The sequence below is a fragment of the Rhinoraja longicauda genome, chromosome 7 (assembly GCF_053455715.1).
Source record: "Rhinoraja longicauda isolate Sanriku21f chromosome 7, sRhiLon1.1, whole genome shotgun sequence".
NCBI classification, from domain to species: Eukaryota; Metazoa; Chordata; class Chondrichthyes; order Rajiformes; family Arhynchobatidae; genus Rhinoraja; species Rhinoraja longicauda.
The window spans coordinates 41,675,732-41,701,707 of record NC_135959.1 but is presented as its reverse complement, the minus strand read 5'-3'; the positions used below and the strand labels follow the sequence as shown (position 1 = coordinate 41,701,707).

The following is a 25,976-nucleotide window of genomic DNA, read 5'->3' as shown; positions in this document are numbered from 1 at the left end:
ATGAGAGCACATGGTATTGGGGGTAGGGTATTGACATGGATAGAGAATTGGTTGGCAGACAGGAAACAAAGAGTAGGAATAAATGTGTCCCTGTCAGAATGGCAGGCAGCGGCGAGTGGAGTGCCGCAAGGCTCGGTGCTGGGGCCGCAACTATTTACAGTATATATTAATGATTTGGATGATGGAATTAAAAGTAACACGAGCAAATTTGCAGATGACACAACGCTGGGTGGCAGTGTGAACTGCGAAGAGGATGCTAGGAGATTGCAGGGTGACTTGGACAGGTTGAGTGAGTGGGCAAATGCATGGCAGATGCAGTATAATGTAGATAAATGTGAGGTTATCCACTTTGGCGGCAAGAACAAGGAGGCAGATTATTATCTCAATGGTGTCAGATTAGGAAAAAGGGAAGTGCAACGAGACCTGGGTGTCCTTGTACACCAGTCACTGAAAGTAAGTATGTAGGTACAGCAGGAAGTGAAGAAAGCTAATGGCATGTTGGCCTTCATAACGAGAGGATTGAGTATAGGAGTAAAGAGGTCCTTCTGCAGTTGTACAGACCATACCTGGAGTATTGTGTGCAGTTTTGGTCTCCTAATTTGAGGAGGGCCATCCTTGCTATTGAGGCAGTGCAGCACAGGTTCACGAGCTTAATCCCCGGGATGGCGGGAGTGTCATATGAGAAAAGATTGGAAAGACTGGGCTTGTATTCACTGGAATTTAGAAGGGGGATCTTATAGAAACATATGAAATTATAAAAGGACTGGACAGGCTTGATGCAGGAAAAAAAATCCCAATGTTGGGGGAGTTCAGAACTAGGGGCCACAGTCTAAGGATAAAGGGGAGGCCATTTAAAACTGAGATGAGAAAAAACTTTTTTACTTAGAGAGTTGTGAATTTGTGGAATTCTCTGCCACAGAAGGCAGTGGAGGCCAATTCACTGGATGAATTTAGAAGAGAGTTCGATACAGCTCTTGGTGTTAGCGGAATTAAGGGGTATGGGGAGAAGGCAGGCACGGGTAACTGATTGTGGATGATCAACCATGATCACTATGACTGGCGGTGCTGGCTCGAAGGGCCGAATGGCTTCCTCCTGCACCTATTTTCTATGTTTCTATAATATTTTGTAATGGCTCGATTGTCCGCTGACTTTCCACTGACTGGTTAGCACGCACCAAAAGCTTGTCACTACCACGGCACAAATTAAACTAAACTAAAATCTTGAAGTTTCACTGTTGAAAATGATGAACCAAGGAATTTGATGTAACTGCTTTAGCATTTATAGGATAATAATGGAACCTGCAGATAATGAGGAGCTGTTTATAAAAAGTGTGTATTTCTATAAAAAATTATGTTTTATTTCATAGGTACACCAGCTTGGATGTGAGGTTGTGATATTATTGCTGGAATTAAATCCGGACCAAGTAAATCTTTTCAATTGGGCAGTGGACCGATGTTATACTGGATCTCACCAGCTGGCTTCAGGGTGTTTCAAAGCAATTGCTACTGTGTGTGGAAGCAGGTAATCACTGTAATTCCCAGCCTTTATCCAGCACATGTATTGCATCATACTGTTAGATCTGATGTTTGCGATTCCTCACTACAGCTTCTTATTTTTTTAATCTTTACTGCTATTTGTATAACTCTTAAATATTCTCACATGCTGAGTTATATTCTGCAGATAGATTTTCATCTGTCAAGTTGACAAGTAGAGTATAATAGTCACTTACAAGTAGACTTCAAGTCACTTCAAGAAGACTTACAAACATATGAATTAGGGATAGGATTAGGCCACTTGGCACTCAAACCTGCTCTGCTATTAAATAAGGCTGTGGCTGATCTGATTATAAGCTCAGTTCCACATTCCTGCTTTTCCCCAGTCATCTTTTACCTTCTTGATTATCAAGAACCCAACTACCCCATCTTATTATCGTTAAAAACTGCTTCATTGCCCTTTTGATTGCTCCTTCCAAAGATTCAAATTCAGAAGATAGGAGTGACTGTAGTGCTTGCGCTTGAATATTACTACGTGTCGCAGCGCTGCAGTTGGCCTTGTGGGGTTATTAGAGTCATAGAGTTATTCAGCGTGGAAACAGGCCATCCGGCCCAACTTGCCCATGCCCATCAACATGCCCCATCCACACTAGTCCCACCTGCCCACGCTTGGCCCATACCCCTGTAATCCTGCCCTATCCATGTACCTGTCCAATTGTCTCTTAAATGTTATGATATGCTGCCTCAACTACCTTCTCCGGCAGCTCTGTGTAACTTTGTGTAAAAAAGCTACCCATCAGGTTCCTATTAAATCTTTCCCCCTCACCTTTACCTTTGTCCGCTGGTTTTTGATTCCCCCACTCTGGGCATTTAGTCAATCTATTTTTCTCATAATTTTATACACTCAAGTCCATGCACTTACAGCTCTTGCTGACTGCTCCATTGAAACCTCTATTTTGATTTTTATTCCCAGTGAGTTTAATAGAACCAAATATGATGTTTAACTGGTGCATGATATATATTCAACCCTCAAAGTTATTCCCAGTGGCCACCATTCTTAATAATTAATTAATGTGATTATTAAGTAAGGTATTATTAAGAATATGTTTTAGAAATTTCCAGTGGGTTGGGAAGGCAATGATCACAATATGTTCTAGTCTTAGATCTTATAATTGTTATTGCCCAATCCAAGGTTCAGCATGATTATAGAACAGGACAGCACAGCACAGAAACGTGCCCTTCACCCCACAATGTGCCGAACACGATGCAAGTCAAACCGATCTCATCTGCCTGAACATGATCCATATCCCTCTATTTCCTGCACTTCTGTGTGCCTGTTTAAAAGACTCTTAAAATGCCATATCATATTTGCCTCCACCACCAGCATCCTGGGCAATGCGTTCCAGGCCCCCACTACTCCCTGTGTAAAAGAACTTTCCCAACACATCTCCATGAAACTTTCCCCCTTTCACCTTGTAACTATGCCCTCTAGTGTTGGCCATGTCTGTCCTGGGATAAAGGTTCTGATTGTCTATCCTATCTATGCCTCTCATAATTTTCTATACTTCTATCAAGTTTCCGCTCAACCTCCAACAATCCAGGTTATAATTGACAATTCTCAGAGTTGCTTGGTACAAAAAGAAATGTTTTTATGTATTAAGTTGGTATGGTTAAGATTCTGTGTAACCCTCATCAAACATTTGTAGAGTTGGTTGTGAATTGTTTTCATTTCCCTTCCCAGGAACTATCCGTGTGATATAGTAACCCTGCTGAACCTCGTGCTTTTTAAGGCTTCTGATACAGACCGAGATATCTATGAAATCTCAATGCAGCTCCTGCAGGTACAAAAGTGTGAAATGTAGTACAGCTTCAAATTGTTTTACTGAAGCAAGATATTCAGTACTCATTCAGAGACCACAATGTTTCATCGTGGGTTTTTTGTACACAATTGATCCATCATTCTCTTTGTCAAAATTGTTTACGAAGATCCTTTTCACATCCCTCCATACCCTGCTAAGATGGTCCAATGTAACTCCTGGAGTAGGGTCCCGACCTGAAACATCATCTATCCATTTTCTCCAGAGATGCTGCCTGACCCGCTGAGTTCCTCCAGCATTTTGTGTCTTATCTTTTTAACTTCAGCACAGTTATCTACCTGACATGGTGGAAAATTGTGCTCAGAATAAAGGAGGACGCCTATTACTGACCCATGTGATATCCTTCAAGGGAAGAAATTTGGCAAGGGAAGAAAATGGCCTGGCTTATCCTTAACCAGACCCATCAATGTGATTGGCTCTCAGTTTCTTCCTGCAATAGCCTAGCAAGCCATTTAGGAGAAATTTAGGATGGACATTAAACGCTGGTCTAGTCACCACTGCCCACATTCAGTGGCTTCAAAAAACGGCATCAATTATCCACAAACTGACAGAGGTGTCGACATGGTAATTGGATTGCACCGCTCACTACAGCCCAGTTTGGAATCTATCAGGAAAATACACCCCTGACCTTATTAAAGCCTCAGTTGAAACATGAACAAAAGAGACTTTAACATCATGAGAGCTTATGGCAATATGTGACGATCAAAGTTAATGAGAATCAAGCAGAAAACTCTTCACATGTCGGAGTTATACCAAACACAAGTAGAGCTTCGGTTTGGGACTTTTCTTCAAAAGGTTTCAAGAAAGGTCCCAACCCAAAACATTGCCTATCCATGTTCTCCAGAGAGGCTGCCAGATCTGCTGAATTGCTCCAGCACTTTGTGTCACTTTTTGTTAACCAGCATCTGCAGTTCTTGTTTCTACAAATGAAAATAGTACATTTTTTGTCTCCAGACTTTATATCTATCTTTGGTATATATCGGCATCTGCAGTTCCTTTCTACAGATAATATGAGTAATTTATCGGGACTGTGTCCTAAGCTTAGTAATCAGTGACTTCCCTCATATAATAAGGTGAGAAGTGGGGATATTTTCAATTCATTGCAGTGATCAATTCCATTCACAAATCTCAAGGTAATGAAACAATTCATGACAGCATTTCTAATCCTGCAATTTCTGATTTCTAGAACAGCAAGGAAGGACAAACGGTCTATTAGTTCCCTTCCATGTTACACATCTTAATTACAAAAAAATATCTTGCCCTTTCGTCACTGGGTGAAATCATGGAACCCCTTACCAAATATCAGTTTGAGTACTTTTACCATGGAGGCTGAAGGGCTTCAAATATTTGGATTAATGGCATCTTTTCAATGATACGTTGTGTTGGCCATTAAATTTCTCCCCTCATCTTCTACCTACATTCCTTCCTCTATCTTCACAACTTGCAATCCTTCAATCCTTCGATCTTCAATCCTTTTGTCTCGCTCATTCAATCTTTTCATCTCCAGCCTTTGTCCAATCATCTGCCTATCAAAACCCCTCCTCACCTGTATCATCCTATTACCTGCCAGTCTTTGACCTGCCCCTCCTCTCTTCCACCTTTCTTTCCCCCTGCCCCCACACAATCAATTTGAAGAAGGGTCCCAGCCTGAAATGGCACCTGCTTATGTGCTCCAGAGATGCTGCCTGACCGCTGAGTTATTCCAGCACTCTGTGTCTTCAGTTCCTCAAGGATCCCATCAAACAATTTACAAGGTCAAATCAAAACTATAATCTGACAGAAATTTTGACACCAATTCATGTCTTTCTGAAAGAAAGTTTGCAGTTCTTCAGTGCCCTGCTGTGTTTGAAATATCTGAAAAGTCATGAATTTGATCGTAATGTCACAAATCCATAAATTTTGGTAGAAAAGTAGCAGAAACATGTTTAATATGCCTTGAAATCAGTACAAATAATGTTATTTATTCCTTGTTAAACATAGAAACATAGAAAATAGGTGCAGGAGGAGGCCATTCGCCCCTTTGAGCCAGCACTGCCATTCATTGTGATCATGGCTGATCATCCACAATCAGTAACCTGTGCCCAACTTCTCCTCATATCCCTTGATTCCACTAGCCCCCAGAGCTCTATCTAACTCTCTTAAATTCATCCAGTGATTTGGCCACCACTGCCCTCTGTGGCAGAGAATTCCACAAATTCACAACTCTCTGGGTGAAAAAGTTCCTTCTCACCTCAGTTTTAAATGGCCTCCCCTTTATTCTTAGACTGTGGCCCCTGGTTCTGGACTCCCCCAACATTGGGAACATTTTTCCTGCATCTAGCTTGTCCAGTCCTTTTATAATTTTATATGTTTCTATAAGATCCCCTCTCATCCTTCTAAACTCCGGTGAATACAAACCTAGTATTTTCAATCTTTCCTCATATGACAGTCCCGCCATCCCAGGGATCAATCTCGTGAACCTACACTGCACTGCCTCAATTACAAGGATGTCCTTCCTCAAATTAGGAGACCAAAACTGTACACAATACTCCAGACATGGTCTTACCAGGGCCCTATACAACTGCAGAAGGACCTCTTTACTCCTATACTGAAATCCTCTCGTTATGAAGACCAACATGCCATTAGCTTTCTTCACTGCCTGCTGTACCTGCATGCCAACTTTCAGTGACTGGTGTACAAGGACACCCAGATCTCGCTGCACTTCCCCCTTACCTAACCTGACACCATTGAGATAATAATCTGCCTCCTTGTTTTTGCCGCCAAAGTGGATGACCTCACATTTATCTACATTGTTTGACAGTTGAAGTTCACAATTCTAATTAATTTTTCAATATGTTCTTCTTTTCAGATTCTGGAAGCAAAATTATTCCTGTATTCTAAAAAAGCAGCTGAGCAGAAACCGGATAGTATTCTGTTTGGAACACATGCACCATTACCTCACCTGTATTCTGTGTCATTGTCCCAACTATCAAATGAATTAGCAAGGATGTATCCCGAGCTCACACTTCCTATGTTTTCAGGTATTTCTTAACGTGTTAAATGCTTGGTAACATTGATTCTTTTAGCAGATATTTTTGTTTTGTGAAATATTATTTTGGTGAAGAAATAACCCATCAGGTAAAGTGTAGTTTATCACTTGGAATGCAAAACTCTGCTGGCATTCCAAAGGCTATTTTGTACACAAACTAGCCAGTTATGGTATAAGAGCAGAGAATGCTTAGGATGCTTTGAAGCTTGGCCAGTGTCTTTGGGAACGGAAGCAGGGTTGGTGTTTCAGATTAATGATCTTTCTTGTTGAAGAGTGTTTACCCTGAATTGTTGCCTCTGTTTCCATCTCCCTGGATGTTGTCTGACTTGCTAATTGTTTCTCACATTTTCTGTTTTTGTTTCAAATTTCAAGCACCTGAGTGTTTTGTTTTCAATCTCTATGCAATTCTTATGTAAGCTTCTGATCCATGCATTTAGCCCATAACTTTACTAATCAAGAACCTATCAAATTCCGCCCACCTATTCTCCTGCCTTCTCCCCATAAGTTTACTAATCAAGAACCTATCAAATTCCGCTTTAAAAATACCCAATGACTTGGCCTCCACTGCTATCCGTGGCAATGAATTCTGCAGATTCACCACCCTCTGGCTTAAGAAATTAAGAAACTCCAGCAGGTAAATGCCCAGAACCATCAAACCCTCTTCATACATTAACATAATCTTCCCTGGAATCAGTCCTGTAAACCTCCTCTGGATGCTCTCCAATACTAGTACATTCATCCTCAAATGTGGGGCTCAAAACTGCTCACAATATTCCAAATGTGGCATCACCAGCATCTTATAATGCCTCAGCAACTTCCATTCCTATTTGACTTCCTCTTTTGAATAAGCTACAAGAATGCTGAACACATGCAGCCCGCGCATGTACAAAGGTATGCAGGTAGTATTTAGGATAAGATTTGTTTCGGAACAAGGCAGGGTCGTGGAATTTACTGTAACAACCCGATTTTCATTTCAGATAAATTCTAAGGAGAATTTATAAAACCTTTATGAATTTCAGGATTCACCAATCCATAAACCTACACAAACAAAGATGTAATTATTTGTCTGAAGAAGTTTGTCTCGACCCAAAACGTCACCCATTTCATCTAGAGTTGCTGCCTGTCCCGCTGAGTTACTCCAGCATTTTGTGTCTATCTTCGATTCAAACCAGCATCTGCAGATCCTACCAACACATGTCTGTCTATCGGAATTCTATTAGTCATCTTTAATGATTTACAATGCATGGCCAATGCAACAACTGGAAAATCTTTCCCAAAAGTTGTTAAATCATGCATTTAAGTACTTTTAAAATGAATGATATATCACACCAGGAATGATTAGTTTCTACATAGTTTCCTATTTTGGTGTTACTATAACTTTCAAGCTTGCAAACAAATAGTTTATTTTAAAGTTGTTCTCTTTCAACATTTTTAGTACCATAAGTTAATTATATTTCATGTTTCTTTTTAATGTACTTGGAATTTCTTAAACATTAGCCTGGAAATAGCTATGAGTTATCTTGTACAAATGTTATGATATATAACATAGTAACAGGGATTTGTGTCTTCAAATCACCCATTTTATGCTGTTGAGATTTCTGCTACTTCAAGTATATGTTTAGAGCAATCACAATGTTTGTTTAAATCTCTTTGATCAGAAATTAGCCAAAGGTTTCCAACCACCCATTCCAATGGTCGCCAAATAATGCTTACCTACCTTTTGCCGTGGCTTCGTAACATTGAGCTTGTGGACAGTGGACTTCTTCCTATAACATCAAATCCACAAACCCCTGAGGAACAAGCCAACTGCAAGGAAGAGCAAATGATTGAAGAGTATGGACTCAAAGGAAATGGCTGGGGTTCTCCACAAGCCACTTCTCTGGTGCTAAATAACCTCATGTATATGACTGCCAAGGTAGCTTTGATGTTCCTTGCTACAAATGTCATGAATTATCTGTGCATTATAACATGGCGAAGTTTCAGAAGCTTTTAAATGATTTTGATCATGAAATTTGGAATGTTATCATTTAGCTTTTATTCGATAGAGTAGTACAAGTGTCAGGGGTTATGGGGAGAAGGCAGGAGAATGGGGTTGAAAGGGGAAGATAGACCAAACATGATTGAATGGCGGAGTAGACGATGGGCCGAATGGCCTAATTCTGTTCCTATAACTTATGAAATTATGAGTAGGGTGAGAGGTAAGTTTACAGTTTACTGTGCTGACATAAAGGACATCAGTTTCTAAAACTTGCAACAAAAAAAAGTAAATGTTTAGTTTAGTTTTGCGATGCAGCATAGAAACAGACCCTTCGGCCCTAGAGTCCACATCAATCTTTGATCACCCGTTCACACTCGTTCCATGTTACCCAACTATCACATCCACTCCCTACACACTGGGGGCAATTTACAGAGGCCAATTATTTAATGTTATTTGATAATTTCATTATGAATTAATTTGGGGACTTAAACATAATTATAATTATCTTTTTTCTTTCATTTTTAAGTATGGAGATGAGGTTCCTGGATCAGAGATGGAAAATGCCTGGAATGCACTAGTGGACAGTGAAAAATGGAACAATAATCTCAGGATTGCCCTGCAATTTCTGATCAGCCTTTGTGGAGTTAGCAGCGATACATCTCTTCTACTCTATGTAAGTAGCTGCAGACACCAAGACATGCTTCAAGAAAAATAGCAAACAGTATATTTGTCTGCCATTTCTGAAGTCTTTTGAGCATGACTACATTTTTTATTATTATTGAACTTTTTGTTGTTTATTATAGTGTCCACTGAGTACTAAGTTCACAACCCAGTTGAGCAAATAAGAATGTTATGGTTACGTTTCTGGACATATGACAATAAAACACTTTGACTAATTGTAGACACTGTTAATTCTCACATTCGATTATTGAATTTATCATTAAATATTTAGCATTTATGTATTTTAAGACAATGAATAGCATTTACCGATCATAGTTAATAGATTAGATTCTCTTTTTGTAGAATTGGCTGAGCAATTACCTAGTCGCCATTGGAAAACTTATAAGTTCTCACTTAATGTTCTTATATTGGTACCCTATTATGTTGGTATGGAAGTTTGCAGGAAATGCTGTGTTTATTTTTTTGTCAAAGCTTGTACAAAATGTGTTTAGTTTTGGTGAAAACTTTAACCCAGAGAGGGTTTGGCTTTGGAAGTAGAGGGGATGTGAGAAAGGGAACTAGGACTCCACTGGGAACCTATTGGATGCCTTAGATTAGATGCCAGATAAAATAACCACCACCACCACTTTCTTCTTCCTGCCCCTCCTTTGTAAAAACCAATTATCCCTGAATATTGTGTTCGGAGCTTAGAACTTTCAATCATATCTTCATAATGACTATTAGGTCATTCCCATTTATCTTTGTTATACTGTGTGTTCATTGATTTTGGTTTGGATATTAAATTCTTATTTATCTCTTTTATGCTGTTTGTTCATTGATTTTAGTTTTAATATTAAGTACATTTAAGTATCAAGGTCTCAATATTTTTTCTACCTTTCCTATTATTAAAGTATCCATACAGCAGCTTTTTCAGTCAGCCTCAGGATATGAAAGAATACTTATACGAATTAGTTTATTTCTGTTTGTCATCCCTTCCCACCTGTGAGACCCTTCATAACTGAACTACTCAAACACTCTGCTCTTAGTCTGTCGTTTTTGTATCGTTCCACCACCTTCCCCACAATACAGCCACTACCCATCTAACCACAAATCTATACTTTCTCTGTCATTGACATTTGTGACTCCATCTACCAAAACCCGGGTACATGAAATTACCTCAGACTTCTCCATCTATGATTCCTACTTTACCATGATCCTTAAAACCCACCATTTTGATAACCTTTTGGTTCTCTTATCAAGTTTAGCCTAGAGTTAATGGCCATGTTTTTCTACCATATCTATAAAATATAATCAGAGGTCTGATTATATTTCAGATCCTCAGTCTGAAGAGGACCAACCCGAAATGTCACATATCCATGTTCTCCAGAGATGTGGCCTGACCTGCTGAGTTACTCAGTACTTTGTATCTTCTCAAATATAATCAGACGTTTACTATATCTGTTATACTATATTTTCTGTATTCAATTTGAGGCACCAAAATGATTGTTTCTTTAATAAATGTGAATCTTTTATATTTCAGATTAAGAAAGTAATAATATACCTGTGCCGTAACAACACTATTCAGACAATGGATGAATTGTTGTTCGAGATGCAACAGACAGACCCGGTGAACCCTGTAGTCTTGCACTGTGATAATCCACCCTTTTATCGTTTTGCTGCCAGCAACAAGATTTCCACAGCTGCATCAGGTGAGTTACAGGTCTCTTTTTAAAGAGATTTTGGGATACTTCAATTTCTTAATGAAAGGCAAGAAAAGGCAATGAGGTATTTTTTACTGTTGTGAGGCATTATCCATATCCCATCGTGTTTGCAAGATGGATAATGCTTCTAGCCTTCACTCAGATGGTTTTATGTTTATTTTAGTTTAGTTTAGTTCAGGGATAATGTTTATTTTAGTTTAGTTTAGGGATTCGGCCACCAAATCCCCATTGACCAGTGATCACCCATACACAAGTTCTATCTGACACACTAGGGACAATTTAACAGAAGCCAATTAACCTACAAACCTGAACATCTTTGGAATGTGGGAAGCCGAAGCACCCGGAGAAAACCCACGCAGTTACAGCGAGTAAATACAAACTCAGCATCCATATTCAGGATTGAATCCGGGTCTCTGGCGCTGTAGGGCAGCAACTCTACCGCTGCACCACAATGTTCAACACTGCTCCAGAGACCTAAAGTATTACCCGTCTTTGCTGCATGTGACTGTTGCTCTAAACTCACCCACTTCTGCAAAGCTTTGGAGCCGTTGATTTCTGTTTAGAATCGGATATTGGTGGAATATCAAAGAACTGCGCAGGAACAGGCCCTTTGGCCCACAATGCCTATGCCTGGCACTTTGCCAAGTTAAATGTCTTGAATATTTGCTTAAGATGGGTTATTTTAATTGCTGAAATTAATCCATTGTAACCTAATATCAATGAATGGGATCTTGCTAGATTCTTAAAGCTATTATTGAGTAGGCTGCATGTTATTATTATTATTAAATGTATTTTCTGTTGCAGGAACCACATCCAGCACCAACACTCTCGTCGCTGGACAGGAAAACTTCCCAGAAATAGATGAGGGGCGCATGATGAAAGAAAGCGAAGAGAGGTTTGTAGGATATCTTAAGTTATAGCCTACATGCGAACAATTGGAGTACAGTGTTTCTTTGTTAATATTCGTTTAACCAATGATAGATTTGATAAGTATCTGGATGGTTTCATGTTTGGGAAAATGTGTCCCATATTGTGAGCAATTTTGAGCCCCATATCTGGGAAGGATGTGCGGCTGTTGGAGAGGGTCCAGATGAGGTATACGAGACTGATCCTGAGGATGATTAGGTTGATGTATGAGAAGCATTTGATTACTCTGGGCATGTACTCACTGGAGTTTAGTAGGATCAGATGAAATCATATTGAAACCTACTGAATAATGAAAGCCTGGATAGAGTGGATATGGAGAGGATGTTTCCAGTTGTGGGAGAGTCTAGGACAAGAGGGCACAGCCTCAGAATAAAAGGATATACCTTTAGCATGGAGATAAGAAGGAATTTCTTTAGCCAGAGAATGGTGAATCGGTATAATTAATTGCCACAGACATCTGTAAGTCATTGGGTATTTTTAAAACGGAGATTGATAGGTTCTTGATTAATAAGGGCGTCAAAGGTTACAGGGAGAAGGCAGAAGAATGGGATTGAGAAGGAAAAATAGATCAGCCATGATGGAATAGCAGACCAGATTCTATGGGGCGATATGCACAATTCTGCTCCTATTTCTAAAGATCTTATGATAAAATACTCAATAGAAAAATAGAACATTAAATTCTAAAGCAAGATTCCTTTAGAAGCAGCCACAATGTATTAATTTGAGGAAGTGTGTGACATGTGCTGCGATAAAGAATACATTAACCTTGCTGCAAAGTGTGCACCCTGACTGAAGACATGGTGGAACTCAATAGCTTGTAATTAAATTAGCATTGACATCAAGAATGACAATTTGATTGAACTGAAGCCTTAAAGGTAACTATGTCGCATCTTCAATTGCTGCATTTGGAAGAGGAGAAAAAAGCAGAGAAATCAGACTAAGTACAAACTAAGTACAAGATCATACAATATTTTCCAAAAAGGTTTTCCATTTTTGCGTTTTAGAATGATTTTAAAATGATTACTTTTTGAACGTTTAGTAGAAATTTTGCATATCTTTGGTATTTATTTCTTCAAAACTCTTAAAAAGCTGCAGATGAGTATTTCCAACGTTTTATTTTAGAATGCTTTTAATACAATAACTTTTTGACATTTTCTGAAGGTTTAACAATGTTGTGATAAGAGCACATTCCCGTCTTGAATCAAGATACAGCAACAGCTCTGGTGGTTCCTATGATGATGAGAAAGGTAAATCTATTACTTTATTTAAAATATTTTATTAAGCTCACAACATCCACAGTTAATAGATGGGTAAATGGGCATCTCTCTATACATAGTAAATGTTCAAACTTAATTGGTTAATGCATTCTGTGTAGGTCTGCGAAGGTTGAATGTAAACATGGTTAAGAGTTGACCCAAGGAACTGCAGATGCTGGAATCTTGAATAAAACACAAATTGCTGGAGAAACTCAGCGGGTCAGGCAGCATAGCCGGAGCACATGCTAAGCACAAAATCTGAGGAAGGATCCCAACCGGAAATGTCACTTATCCGTGTCCTCCAGAGATGCAGCCTGACTAACTGAGTTACTCCAGCACTTTGTGTTTTGCTCACAGTTAAGCGTTGCTTGTTAGTCATTTTGTTTCTGATAAAACTTCTTTCTCCTGACTGTTACTCTGCAAAATAATCAATTTTGAGTCAGAATTTTATGCTCAGTGGTATCAGATTTTATATAGCCTGGAGAAATCTATAGATTTGACAGTGTACAGAAGGATGAACGATTATCTTTTAATCATATGCACTTCTGTAGGTTGAATCTGTGAAAATAAATTACATGACTCTCATTAAACGGAATCCATGAACAAGAAGGATTGACATACCATCCATCAATCCAGAGAGTACTTCACGCTCACCACATAATATTTAAGAAATGTCAGCTTTCTTTCTATCTACACACCCCATCTACACTAGTCCCACCTGCCCCCGTTTGGCCCATGTCCATCTAAGACATTCCTTTTCATGTACCAGTCCAAATATCTTTTAAGATGATTGTTCAAAATGTGAACATTTAATTTCTGATATTCCAAGGAAATAAACATGACCATTTATACTACACTAGTTGTGGGTTAACTGTCTCATATACATTTCAATATGCTGTTTCACTTATGACATTAAATTTTGTATATATTACATTCTTAATACAAGATAAATTAACTTCATTATTCCATTTCTGAATTGGAATGGAACACAGGTAACAATTAAATATACAATGAAGTAAAATTTACTAATCCCTAGTTGAGTTATGCAACTATTCTTCATAATTTGATAAGGCTGTTGCCAAGTCTGTACGTTATGCATTGTGCTCAACCACTTATTTTCCACTTCTCACCATCTCTCATTTATCACCTGTTTAATTCTCCAATGCATCTCTTAAAATGGTAACATATTCCCATCGGTTCCATGTGTTGACCATTCATCATGCATTGCAAGTGAGAGTGAGTGCTACAGGCTTTGAAAACACAAAAGTCTGGACATTTTTCAAAACAGGAAAACATACATTGAAGACACAAACTGCAAATGCTGGAATCTTGATCAAACGCCAAGTTCCTGAGGAACTGCCAGCCTCTGGGGAGGGAATAGATGGACAGTGATTTAGGACTGGCATGCAGAAGGTTTCCGACTCTTCCATCAGTCTGAAGAAGGGTCCCGACCCAAAACATACATTAAAACCAAGTGGCACAGTAGACCTGCATCAGGATTATGGGTGTCCAATTTTCTCATGCACCCAATTTCAGGTCTTGCACATGTGTTCGTATATAATGCACCTAAACTCTTTAATCTCTCACCAGAAGGTGGGGAAGTATAGGGAGAAAGCTCAATTTTTAAATTATTTTTAAAAATTTATTTTTAGAGATACAGCGCGGAAACAGGCCCTTCGGCCCACCGAGTCCGCGTCGCCCAGCGATCCCCGCACATTAACACTATCCTACACACACTAGGGACAATTTTTACATTTACCCAGTCAATTAACCTACATACCTGTACGTCTTTGGAGTGTGGGAGGAAACCGAAAATCTCGGAGAAAACCCACAGAGGTCACGGGGAGAACGTACAAACTCTGTACAGACGGCGCCCGTAGTCAGGATCGAACCTGAGTCTCCGGCGGTGCATTCGCTGTAAGGCAGCAACTCTACCGCTGCGCCACCGTGCCGCCTGTATTTAAATATTTAACATTTTGCCAGTACTAACTCTGTTGGTCTACAATCCTCAGGTGATCTATTGCCTCCATATGCGAGTTGGTTGATGAAGACAGTTGAAGCTAATTCACCACAGCCCTTGCCAATGCCTGTTAATGGGGGTTGTTGGGCCCCCCTTGTGGATTATCTTCCAGAAACTATAACACCTCGTGGACCACTTCACAGGTCAGGAAGCGGATAATACATTTTAGCTATGTAAAGCTTCTGTAAAGCATATATATCCCCAATTTGGAGGTATAAAGTATTAGTCAACCAGTGAAGGGATTATAATATACAATTCTCCAATGCTCTTCCAAATGCAGGCAGCACAAAACATTGTGCAATATTAAGACTGCGGAGTAAATTTGGGTCTCCACAGTTCTGGAGCAATCTTAAGAATGTCACCTGAAGCCAGCATGCACAACCAGAGACAGCCAACACTGTTTCAAAATGGTTAAAATTCAGCAGCACTGAACCATGTTAGGAATGTCATTTGAAGTTAGCACTCACCACTAAAGTTAGCCAAGACACCTTCAAAAGTGGTTTAAGAATTGGTATGAATGATTGTGGCGGCAAATGTAACTTGGTTCTTGGTTCTTGATCCTCCAAAATAATCCAAATGGAATTTAAACTGGAGGTGGACTAGTTCAAGACATGAAACAACTTGAGAGAGCTTTGACTCGATATTGCCCTATCACAGCAGCAGAGCGTTGATTGGAGATGTGGAAAGGAGGGAAATGTCCATTATCCTTGGGGAACCAAAGGGTTCTGCAAGCACTCATGGCAAAGGCAGTGGGAAAAAAACAGTTTGTGAGGCAATCTCTAATCTTGGAGTTAGTTCAATGCGCAACGGACCTATAGCTCCCCTTACAGGGATAAACAAGGTAAGAGCAGGAGTAGCCCACTCAGGATGACCTGACTCTAATATTCCTACAATTTTATTGTTCCCATCTGTCCCATTATTTAGGATGAGGAAGAATTTATTTAGTCAGTGGGTGGTGAATCTATGGAATTCATTGCCACAGATGCCTATGGAGGCTAAGGCATTGGGTAATTTTAAGGCAGAGATTGCCAGTTTCTTGAATAGTAAGGGTGTCAAGGGTTTTGGAGAGAAGGCTGGATGGGGTTGAACGGGAAAGATAGATCAGCCATGATTGAATGTTAGAGTAGACTCGATGGGCTGAATGGCCTAATCCTGCTCTTATGACTTATGAACTCCAAACTCTAAAGTTCATCTACTTCTCAGTAGGGTCACATATTTCACAGGTTGCCTACACTGCAATGACGGGTAGGTTCATGGATAGGAATGGTTTAGAGGGATATGGGCTAAATGCAGGCAAATTGGACTAGTTTAGATGTAGCATCTTGGTTGGTACGAATGAGTTAGGCTGAAGGGCCTGTTTCTGTGCTGTATGACTCTATATCACCCAAACATGCTGTGTAATCCTTGCTAAATAAAAGTCATTTTCTATTGCAAGTGGAGCTGATTCATAATTGGCCACAGCATCAGCAAGTTGGATATGAGGGGAATATATATCTGTACCACCTTACTCCATGAAAGAGGCAGTATAGTTTATAACTCAAGATGCCCTTTGGTGAGGTTGAAACCAATTTCCTTGTTTGTCTAATCCTCCTACTTCCATTTTCTTTCTTCCTCATCTTTGAATCTCTTCTGGTTTACAGTTCCAGATTGTATAAACATGCAACTCACATCTCTCTGCTTCCTCCATCACAACCCTAATTTGTACCTTTCTGCGTTGAAATAGCTAAGAACCACCCTGGTTAGTGAATAATAGGAACCTTATAACTTAATAAGAACCTGAGTGGCAAGGTTTGGAGGGATATGGGCCAAACACAGGCAGGTGGGACTAGTGCAGATAGGGCAAGATGGTCAGTGTGGGCAAATTGGGCTGAGGGGCCTTGTTACCAAGCTGTATGACTATGACTAATAATGCAAAATTCAGGGGAAACCGAAGATGAAGGGACACAGTCACTTACTTTCACACTCATTCACTTTTGGTATTCCCCAGTCATCTCCTCAGATACACACATGCGTGCACAGTTAGAGTCAGCTTGGAGATGGGTTCTGCTGAAGGAGATTGACTGAGCATGAGTGGGCTTCTATCAGGAGGCTGGGTGGCTGTGCTCCACCATCTGTGCATCAACACATTACAGGGATCGCTGATGTGCCACCCCGCGGCACTGGTAATGGCTGTGAAGTGACAACGAGAATTCTGTCAGGTTGATAGCATTCTTGATTCCCACCCTTTCCACTCTGTTGGTGGCCGTGCTGTTGTCTGTTAGACATGCAGTCAAGAAAGCTGTTTCTTGTAATGTGAGTACGCGGGCTTAAGCAGCCAAGATTATCGTGAACACCACCTCCGCTGCAAGTCAGCAACTTCCATCAAGCATAGACTTTAGAGATACAGCATTGAAACAGGCCCTTCAGCCCACCGAGTCCGTGCCGACGAGTGATCACCCCGTACACTAGCACTATCCTACACATTAGGGACAATTTATCATTTTTACTGCAGCCAATAAACCTACAAACCTGTATGTCTTTGGAATGTGGGAGAAAACGAGGAAATGTGCTAATGTTATCCCACTTTTTAAGAAAGGAGGGAGAGAGAAAACAGGAAATTATAGACCAGTTAGTCTGACATCAGCGGTGGGGAAGATGCTGGAGTCAATTATAAAAGACAAAATTGCGGAGTATTTGGCTGGCAGTAACAGGATCGTTCTGAGTCAGCATGGATTTACAAAGGGGAAATCATGCTTATGGAGTTTACTAATCTTCTAGAATTTTTTGAGGATGTAACTAGGAAAATTGACAGGGGAGAGCTGGTGGATGTAGTGTACCTTGACTTTCAGAAAGCCATCGACAAGGTCCCACATAGGAGATTAGTGGGCAAAATTAGAGCACATGGTATTGGGGGTAGGGTACTGACATGGATAGAAAATTGGTTGGCAGACAGAAAGCAAAGAGTGGGGATAAATGGGTCCCTTTGGCAGGCAGTGACTAGTGGGGTACCGCATGGCTCGGTGCTGGGACCACAGCTATTTACAATATATATTAATGACTTGGATGAAGGGATTAAAAGTAACATTAGCAAATTTGCAGACGATACAAAGCTGGGTGGCAGTGTGAACTGTGAGGAAGATGCTACGAGGTTGCAGGGTGACTTGGACAGGTTGTGTGAGTGGGCAGATGCATGGCAGATGCAGTGTAATGTGGATAAATGTGAGGTTATCCACTTTAGTGGTAAGAATAGGAAGGCAGAGTATTATCTGAATGGTGTCAAGTTAGGAAAAGGGGACGTACAACAAGATATGGGTGTCCTAGCGCATCAGTCACTGAAAGGCAGCATGCAGGTACAGCAGGCAGTGAAGAAAGCCAATGGAATGTTGGCCTTCATAACAAGAGGAGTTGAGTATAGGAGCAAAGAGGTCCTTCTGCAGTTGTACAGGGCCCTGGTGAGACCGCACCTGGAGTACTGTGTGCAGTTTTGGTCTCCAAATTTGAGGAAGGATATTCTTGCTATTGAGGGAGCAGCATAGGTTCACTAGGTTAAATCCCGAAATGGCGGGACGGTCGCATATTGAAAGACTGGAGCGACTAGGCTTGTATACACTGGACTTTAGAAGGATGAGAGGGGATCTTATTGAAACATATAAGATTATTAAGGGTCTGGACACGTTAGAGGCAGGAAACATGTTCCCAATGTTGGGGGAGTCCAGAACCAGGGGCCACAGTTTAAGAATAAGGGGTAGGCCATTTAGAACGGAGATGAGGAAAAACATTTTCAGTCAGAGAGTTGTGAATATGTGGAATTCTCTGCCTCAGAAGGCAGTGGAGGCCACTTCTCTGGATACTTTCAAGAGAGAGTTAGATAGAACTCTTGAGGATAGCTGAGTTAGGGGGTGTTTGGAGAAGGCAGGAACGGGGTACTGATTGAGAATGATCAGCCATGATCACATTGAATGGTGGTGCTGGCTCGAAGGGCTGAATGGCCTACTCCTGTACCTATCACCTATTGACTATTGTCTATTGAAATGGGAGAAAACCCAGATGGTCACAGGGAGAACGTACAAACTCTGTACAGACAACACCCGTAGTCAGGATCGAACTCGGATCTCTGGCGCTGTAAGGCAGCAACTCTACCACTGCGCAACTGTGCTCCCCTTATTGCAGGCTCTCAGGTAGAACTGGGTATTAGCACTGACACAGATGAAGGTATTCAGAATGCCGGGACAAAGGAAACACTCAAAGGTGATTAGTTGACACGGCATGGTTTTATGTATAAATTTGACTTAAGCATTGTTTTTTTACTTTTGCACTGTGGCTGGATATTGTGAGAGAAGGTTATTTTTTGATGTCATAGAGTCACACAGCGTGGAAGCAGGCCTTTTGGCCCAACTTGCCCACACCAACCAACATGTCCCATGTACACTAGTCCCACCTGCTTGTGTTTGGTTCCTATCTAGACCTAACCTATCCTATCCATGTACCTGTCTAAATGTTTCTTAAACGTTGCGATAGTACCTGCCTCAACTACCTCTTCTGTGACTTACCTTGTCATTGACATTGTAGTTAGATTACAAAGAGATGCCCTTGTGGCCTTGTCTATTCCTCTTCATTCTGCCTCTCCTCTTCATCCTACCTCTGCTTCACAGCTGCCTTACATACAGCCAGTGTTAGAATCTGAGGCTTTATTACATCCAGATGCTCTAGCATACAGACTTTACCATTAGCTTTTTTTTTCCTCTTTCTTTGTAATCTCTCAACCTTTAGCCATCCTGGAAGCATTATGTCTCGAGTCATAGTCATACAGCACAGAAATTGCCCATGCCAACCAGGATACCACTAATCCCATCTGCCCACGTTTGGCCATATCCCATTTAACCTTTCCTATCCAAGAACCTGTCCAAGTGTCTTTTAAATGTTGTCATAGTACCTGCCTCAACTACCTCCTCTGCAACTCATTCCATATACTCTCCTATCCAAAAGGACAAATAATCCACCATGTAACAGATTTTAAAAATCTAAATCTTATTATTTAGAATCTGAATCTGAAGCAATTGTGGATTTTCTTTTTAATTGTAAATTGTAGGTTATTGAGATGTTATACTGAGATGTTAAATCATCTCAAAGCACAATCATAAGAAATATTGGTCAAAATGGACAAAAATAATTTCATGGATACACTGAAAATATATTTCTTGCTTATTCTACTTCTGAGCATAAAGCTCTTAAAAATTTAAATTTATCGCAATTAAATATATTTAATTTTGATAGCGCGGCAATGCAGATCTGACATGGTATTGTTGTATAGTATCACGTTTCAAATTTCTGTGGAAATAGATGCAATATTGCCGTCATCTTCATGACTGAGATGGTAGTTGATCACAGTGTCAGAGAAGACTGGGCTCTTCACCTTCCTTTGTTGATTCATGCACTCTTTCTAGGTAAGGTTGAATTTTATTTTTTAATGTTTGAAATTGGTAGAAATATTTATATTAATTTCTAGTGGTGTAGGTTCTTGTGTTTTACTTTTAATAGGTTGAAGTCTTCACAATATTGTAAAATTTGTTAATTCCAATTTTCTTTCCTGTAAAACAGCAATAATCTGGCATTTGAATGTTTGAAAATCTTGATGGTATGATATCTGGCTCAGTCATTATTCTGGAGTGTGAGCAAGGAGTTCTGAGTGCCAGAGTATTGAGTGCAGCTGGGGTCAGGGTTAAGCAGGGGTCAGAACACTGGGTGGCTGGAGCATCAAGTAGGTTTATGGCCAAAAGGGGTACAGTGTATTTGTATATTCCCCGCTCCCTTTAAACATGCTGGGTTCTCTGGAAAGTTTATTATACTGCTGTGAAACATAAAAACAAATTGAAATAAAAGTGTTTGTTCATTAATAGGAATATCATCCAACAGAGAAAAATCTTGACACAAGGAACTGCAGATGCTGGGATCTCAAGCAAAACACAAAATGCTGAAGGAACTTAGAGGGTCAGGCAGCCACTGTAGAAGGAATAGATAGCCAATGTTTTGGGTTGGGATCTTCTTACAAACTGATCCCCTATCAGTCTGAAGAAGGTTCCCGACCTAAAATCTTGTCTGTCCATTCCCTCCACAGATGCTGCCTGACCGCTGAATTCCTCCATCACTTTGGTTTTGCTTGAGTCTGAAAGATCTGCTAGTCTAATACTACCAAATGTCCCCCAGCATGCCATGTTATCAGAGTTTTACTGCATGTGATATTTTAATGAAAATGTAATGATATATTTAGGGACATTTTATTTTAACAACAACGTTTTTCACTATACCTCGGTGCGCATGACAATAAATGAAACAAAACTAGATAATTAATGTTTACTTTAAAACCTCAATAAAATCAACTTCCTATGAATATGTAAAAACTTTATTATTCTGCAGCACAATTTTACCTTTTCATGTCTAACTGCAATGATCATGCAACAAATGCATCAAAGTAGATATTAACATATTTTTCTTTCTATTAAAATATTTGCTATGTAGTCAAATTTTCTTATTTGTCTGGGCAAAGCACAAACTATGTGTTTAGTGCTTGTTACTAGAAGCTATTAGGTATTCCCAGAAGATAGACACTGGAAAATGATAATCTCAGTTTCTTTAAACAAACTGAGCAGGAAATTCTGCAAGACAGACTCCAAGGAAATTTTTATTGCTTAGAGGACTTTCAGCTTAAAGATAGGCAGGAGATTGCTCTCAAAAGGCAGGCCGGTCTATAAAATTATTTAAAGAGATGCATTTCTCCATTTTAATGATTTTTATTTTTAACGCAGGGAAGCTAGGTTGTTTTAAGTCTCCCTGATTTCTGACGGATTAAAAAAAAGTAAGAATACCCAGATCCATGAGATAAATGCAATAAACATTTGTTCCTGAAATGGCAGATGTGTTCTCAAGGACATCTCGTTCCACATCTCATAATTCTCCAACCCCTGACACTACCATTTCTCCATAGGCTTTGACTCCCTGCCAACTGAAGTCGGCTTGTGATCATTCCCAGATTACCCACTATCTCCAAATTCTTCCAACCCACCACCATCCACACCCTGTGATCTCTGGCTTTCTCTCATAGAGTGATACGGTGTGGAACCAGGCCCTTCGGCCCAACTCGCCCACACTGGCCAACATGTCCCAGCTACACTAGTCCCACTGACAGCGCTTGGTCCATATCCCTTCAAACCTGTCCTATCCATGTACCTGTCTAACTATTTCTTAAACATTGGGGTAGTCCCAGCCTCAACTACCTCATCTGGCAGCTTGTTCCATACACCCACCACCCTCTGTGTATAAAAGTTACCCCTTCGGATTCCTATTAAATCTTTTCCCCTTCACCTTGAACAATGTCCTCTGGTCCTCGATTCCCCAATTCTGGGGAAGTGACTCTGTGCATCTACCGATCTATTCCTTTCATGATTTTGTACACCTCTTTAAGATCACCCTCATCCTCCTGTGCTCCAAGGAATAGAGACCCAGCCTACTCAACCTCGCTTTATAGCTCACACCCTTTAGTCTTGGCAACATCCTCGTAAATATTCTCTGAACCCTTTCAAGCTTGACAATATCTTTCCTATAACATGGTGCCCAGAACTGAACACAATATTCTAAATGCGGTCTCACCAATCTCTTATACAACTGCAATATGACCTCCCAACTTCTATACTCTGACTGATGAAGGCCAATGTGCCAAAAGCCTTTTGACCATCTTATCTACCTGCGACTCGACCTTCAAGGAACCATGCACCTGCACTCCTAGATCCCTCTGTTCTACATTCCCCAAAGGCCTGCCATTCACTGTGTAAGTCCTGCCCTTGTTAGACGTCCCAAAATGCAATACCTCACACTTCTCTGTATTAAATTCCATCAACCATTCCTCAGCCCACTTGGCAAATGATCTAGATCCTGCTGCAATCTTTCACAACTATCTTCACTGTCAACAAAACCACCCACTTTTGTATCATCAGCAAACTTGCTAATCTTGCCTTGTACATTCTCTTCCACTGCTTCCTTCTCTTCAATTTAAAACCCATCTGCTCCTTGGCTGTGTTCCTACCCAGCAGGCAACAAGCCTGCCGATGTGGTAGGTGCTAAGCAGAAAGCCTGTTAAAATATTAAAATTCCAGGACAGCTGAGAGATCCATACTTTGAGGTTTTGATCCTGGCGTCCCCCACCAACCTTCCTATCCCCTCCCATTACCACCCATACAGCCTGAATCTTCGCAGTTCCAACAAGATATCTCGGCCCATATATTCCAGTAACTGCATATTTCTTACGCATCTTTAGGAAAGAAACAGAAATTACCAGTTATAATTTTCAAATATATGTCAGCATGATCATTATTATTTAATATACCATTATAGCAGAACACCAAGAGTGGGGGGAATCAAGAACCAGAGAACATAGGTTTAAGGTGAGAAGGGAAAGATTTAATAGGAACCCGAGGGGCAGTGGTTTCACATAGAGGGCGGCGGGTATATGAAATGAGCTGATTGAGCAGGTAGTTGAGGCACGTACCATAACAGCATTTAAGAGACACTTGGACAAATACATGGATAGGAAAGCTTTAAAGGGATATGGGCCAAATGGAGATAAATGGGACTTGTTTAGATGAGGAGTGTTAGATGAGTTGGCCTGAAGGGCCTGTTTCTGTGCTGTATGACTCTATGACTAATAAGATTGTACCTAATGTGCTATTATGCAATTTTTAGGTCTTGATCATTATCGTCCAGAAGTGTTTGAACACAGCAAAAGATTACTTCTGCATCTCTTGGTAGCTCTGTCCTGCAGTGAAAATTTCCATGCTGTGGCTACCGTCCTTCTGCTTAACAGAGAAGTCAGTGAAAGTAAAACACTCACAGTAAAACCAGCTTACCCACCAGAATATCTCTATTCAGGTAAAAGTAAAGTTGAAATAAATTGTGGTTGCCTTTATAGACAATAGACAATAGACAATAGGTGCAGGAGTAGGCCATTCAGCCCTTCGAGCCAGCACCGCCATTCAATGCGATCATGGCTGATCACTCTCAATCAGTACCCCGTTCCTGCCTTCTCCCCATACTCCCCATACTCCACTCCGCTATCCTTAAGAGCTCTATCCAGCTCTCTCTTGAAAGCATCCAACGAACTGGCCTCCACTGCCTTCTGAGGCAGAGAATTCCACACCTTCACCACTCTCTGACTGAAAAAGTTCTTCCTCATCTCCGTTCTAAATGGCCTACCCCTTATTCTTAAACTGTGGCCCCTTGTTCTGGACTCCCCCAACATTGGGAACATGTTTCCTGCCTCTAATGTGTCCAATCCCCTAATTATCTTATATGTTTCAATAAGATCCCCCCTCATCCTTCTAAATTCCAGTGTATACAAGCCCAATCGCTCCAGCCTTTCAACATACGACAGTCCCGCCATTCCAGGAATTAACCTAGTGAACCTACGCTGCACGCCCTCCATAGCAAGAATATCCTTCCTCAAATTTGGAGACCAAAACTGCACACAGTACTCCAGGTGCGGTCTCACCAGGGCCCGGTACAACTGTAGAAGGACCTCTTTGCTCCTATACTCAACTCCTCTTGTTACGAAGGCCAACATTCCATTGGCTTTCTTCACTGCCTGCTGTACCTGCATGCTTCCTTTCATTGACTGATGCACTAGGACACCCAGATCTCGTTGAACTCCCCCTCCTCCTAACTTGACACCATTCAGATAATAATCTGCCTTTCTATTCTTACTTCCAAAGTGAATAACCTCACACTTATCTACATTAAACTGCATCTGCCATGTATCCGCCCACTCACACAACCTGTCCAAGTCACCCTGCAGCCTTATTGCATCTTCCTCACAATTCACACTACCCCCCAGCTTAGTATCATCTGCAAATTTGCTAATGGTACTTTTAATCCCTTCGTCTAAGTCATTAATGTATATCGTAAATAGCTGGGGTCCCAGCACCGAACCTTGCGGTACCCCACTGGTCACTGCCTGCCATTCCGAAAGGGCCCCATTTATCCCCACTCTTTGCTTTCTGTCTGTCAACCAATTTTCTATCCATGTCAGTACCCTACCCCCAATACCATGTGCCCTAATTTTGCCCACTAATCTCCTTTGTCTTTTATAATTGACTCCAGCATCTTCCCCACCACTGATGTCAGACTAACTGGTCTATAATTACCCGTTTTCTCTCTCCCTCCTTTCTTAAAAAGTGGGATAACATTTGCTATCCTCCAATCCACAGGAACTGATCCTGAATCTATAGAACATTGAAAAATGATCTCCAATGCTTCCACTATTTCTAGAGCCACCTCCTTAAGTACCCTGGGATGCAGACCATCAGGCCCTGGGGATTTATCAGCCTTCAGTCCCATCAGTCTACCCAAAACCATTTCCTGCCTAATGTGGATTTCCTTCAGTTCCTCCATCACCCTAGGTTCTCCGGCCCCTAGAACATTTGGGAGATTGTGTGTATCTTCCTCAGTGAAGACAGATCCAAAGTAACGGTTTAACTCGTCTGCCATTTCTTTGGAGTTGATGAATTTATAAAATTAAGTCACAAATAACTTTAGACATTCAGAGGAGCAACTAGGAATGGGTAATGAATACATCTCTTTCCAGTGGCATCCAGTGCTTTGGAAGTGTATCTCAGTTTTTTATCATCATGGGATCTATAATCCTGGAACTCCCCATAGCTCACTGAAGGTGGCAGCATATCTAGATAGGGTGGTAAAGAACGCATATGGTATGCTTGCCTTCATTGCTAGGGGCATTGAGTATAAGAGTCAGGAATTCAAGGTTCATTTCTAAAGACTTTGGTTAGGTCTTTTTTGGAGTATTGCGTGCAGTTCTAGTCACCCCATTACAGGAAGGATGTGGAGGCTTTAGAGAGGGTGCAGAGGAGGTAGAGCAGAATAATGTGTAGGAAAGAACTGCAGATGCTGGTTTAATCGAAGATAGACACAAAATGCTGGAGTAACTCAGCGGGACAGGCAGCATCTCTGGAAAGAAGGAATGGGTGATGTTT

At 40.7% G+C, this 25,976-nt stretch overlaps 1 protein-coding gene across 3 annotated transcripts in view; it reads left to right on the top strand.

Annotated features, from left to right (window-relative positions):
- The window catches only part of LOC144595191 (protein furry homolog), a 144,967-nt gene that overhangs the window by 69,923 nt on the left and 49,068 nt on the right, over positions 1-25,976 (top strand). For all 3 annotated transcript variants that reach the window (XM_078402361.1, XM_078402360.1, XM_078402362.1), the window contains exons 29-39: positions 1,368-1,522; positions 3,236-3,335; positions 6,220-6,391; positions 8,058-8,314; positions 8,904-9,050; positions 10,578-10,746; positions 11,563-11,653; positions 12,847-12,932; positions 14,954-15,104; positions 20,281-20,384; positions 23,674-23,859. In XM_078402361.1, the coding sequence (XP_078258487.1) occupies positions 1,368-1,522; positions 3,236-3,335; positions 6,220-6,391; positions 8,058-8,314; positions 8,904-9,050; positions 10,578-10,746; positions 11,563-11,653; positions 12,847-12,932; positions 14,954-15,104; positions 20,281-20,384; positions 23,674-23,859 (1,618 nt within the window). The remainder of the gene's footprint in view (positions 1-1,367; positions 1,523-3,235; positions 3,336-6,219; positions 6,392-8,057; positions 8,315-8,903; positions 9,051-10,577; positions 10,747-11,562; positions 11,654-12,846; positions 12,933-14,953; positions 15,105-20,280; positions 20,385-23,673; positions 23,860-25,976) is intronic.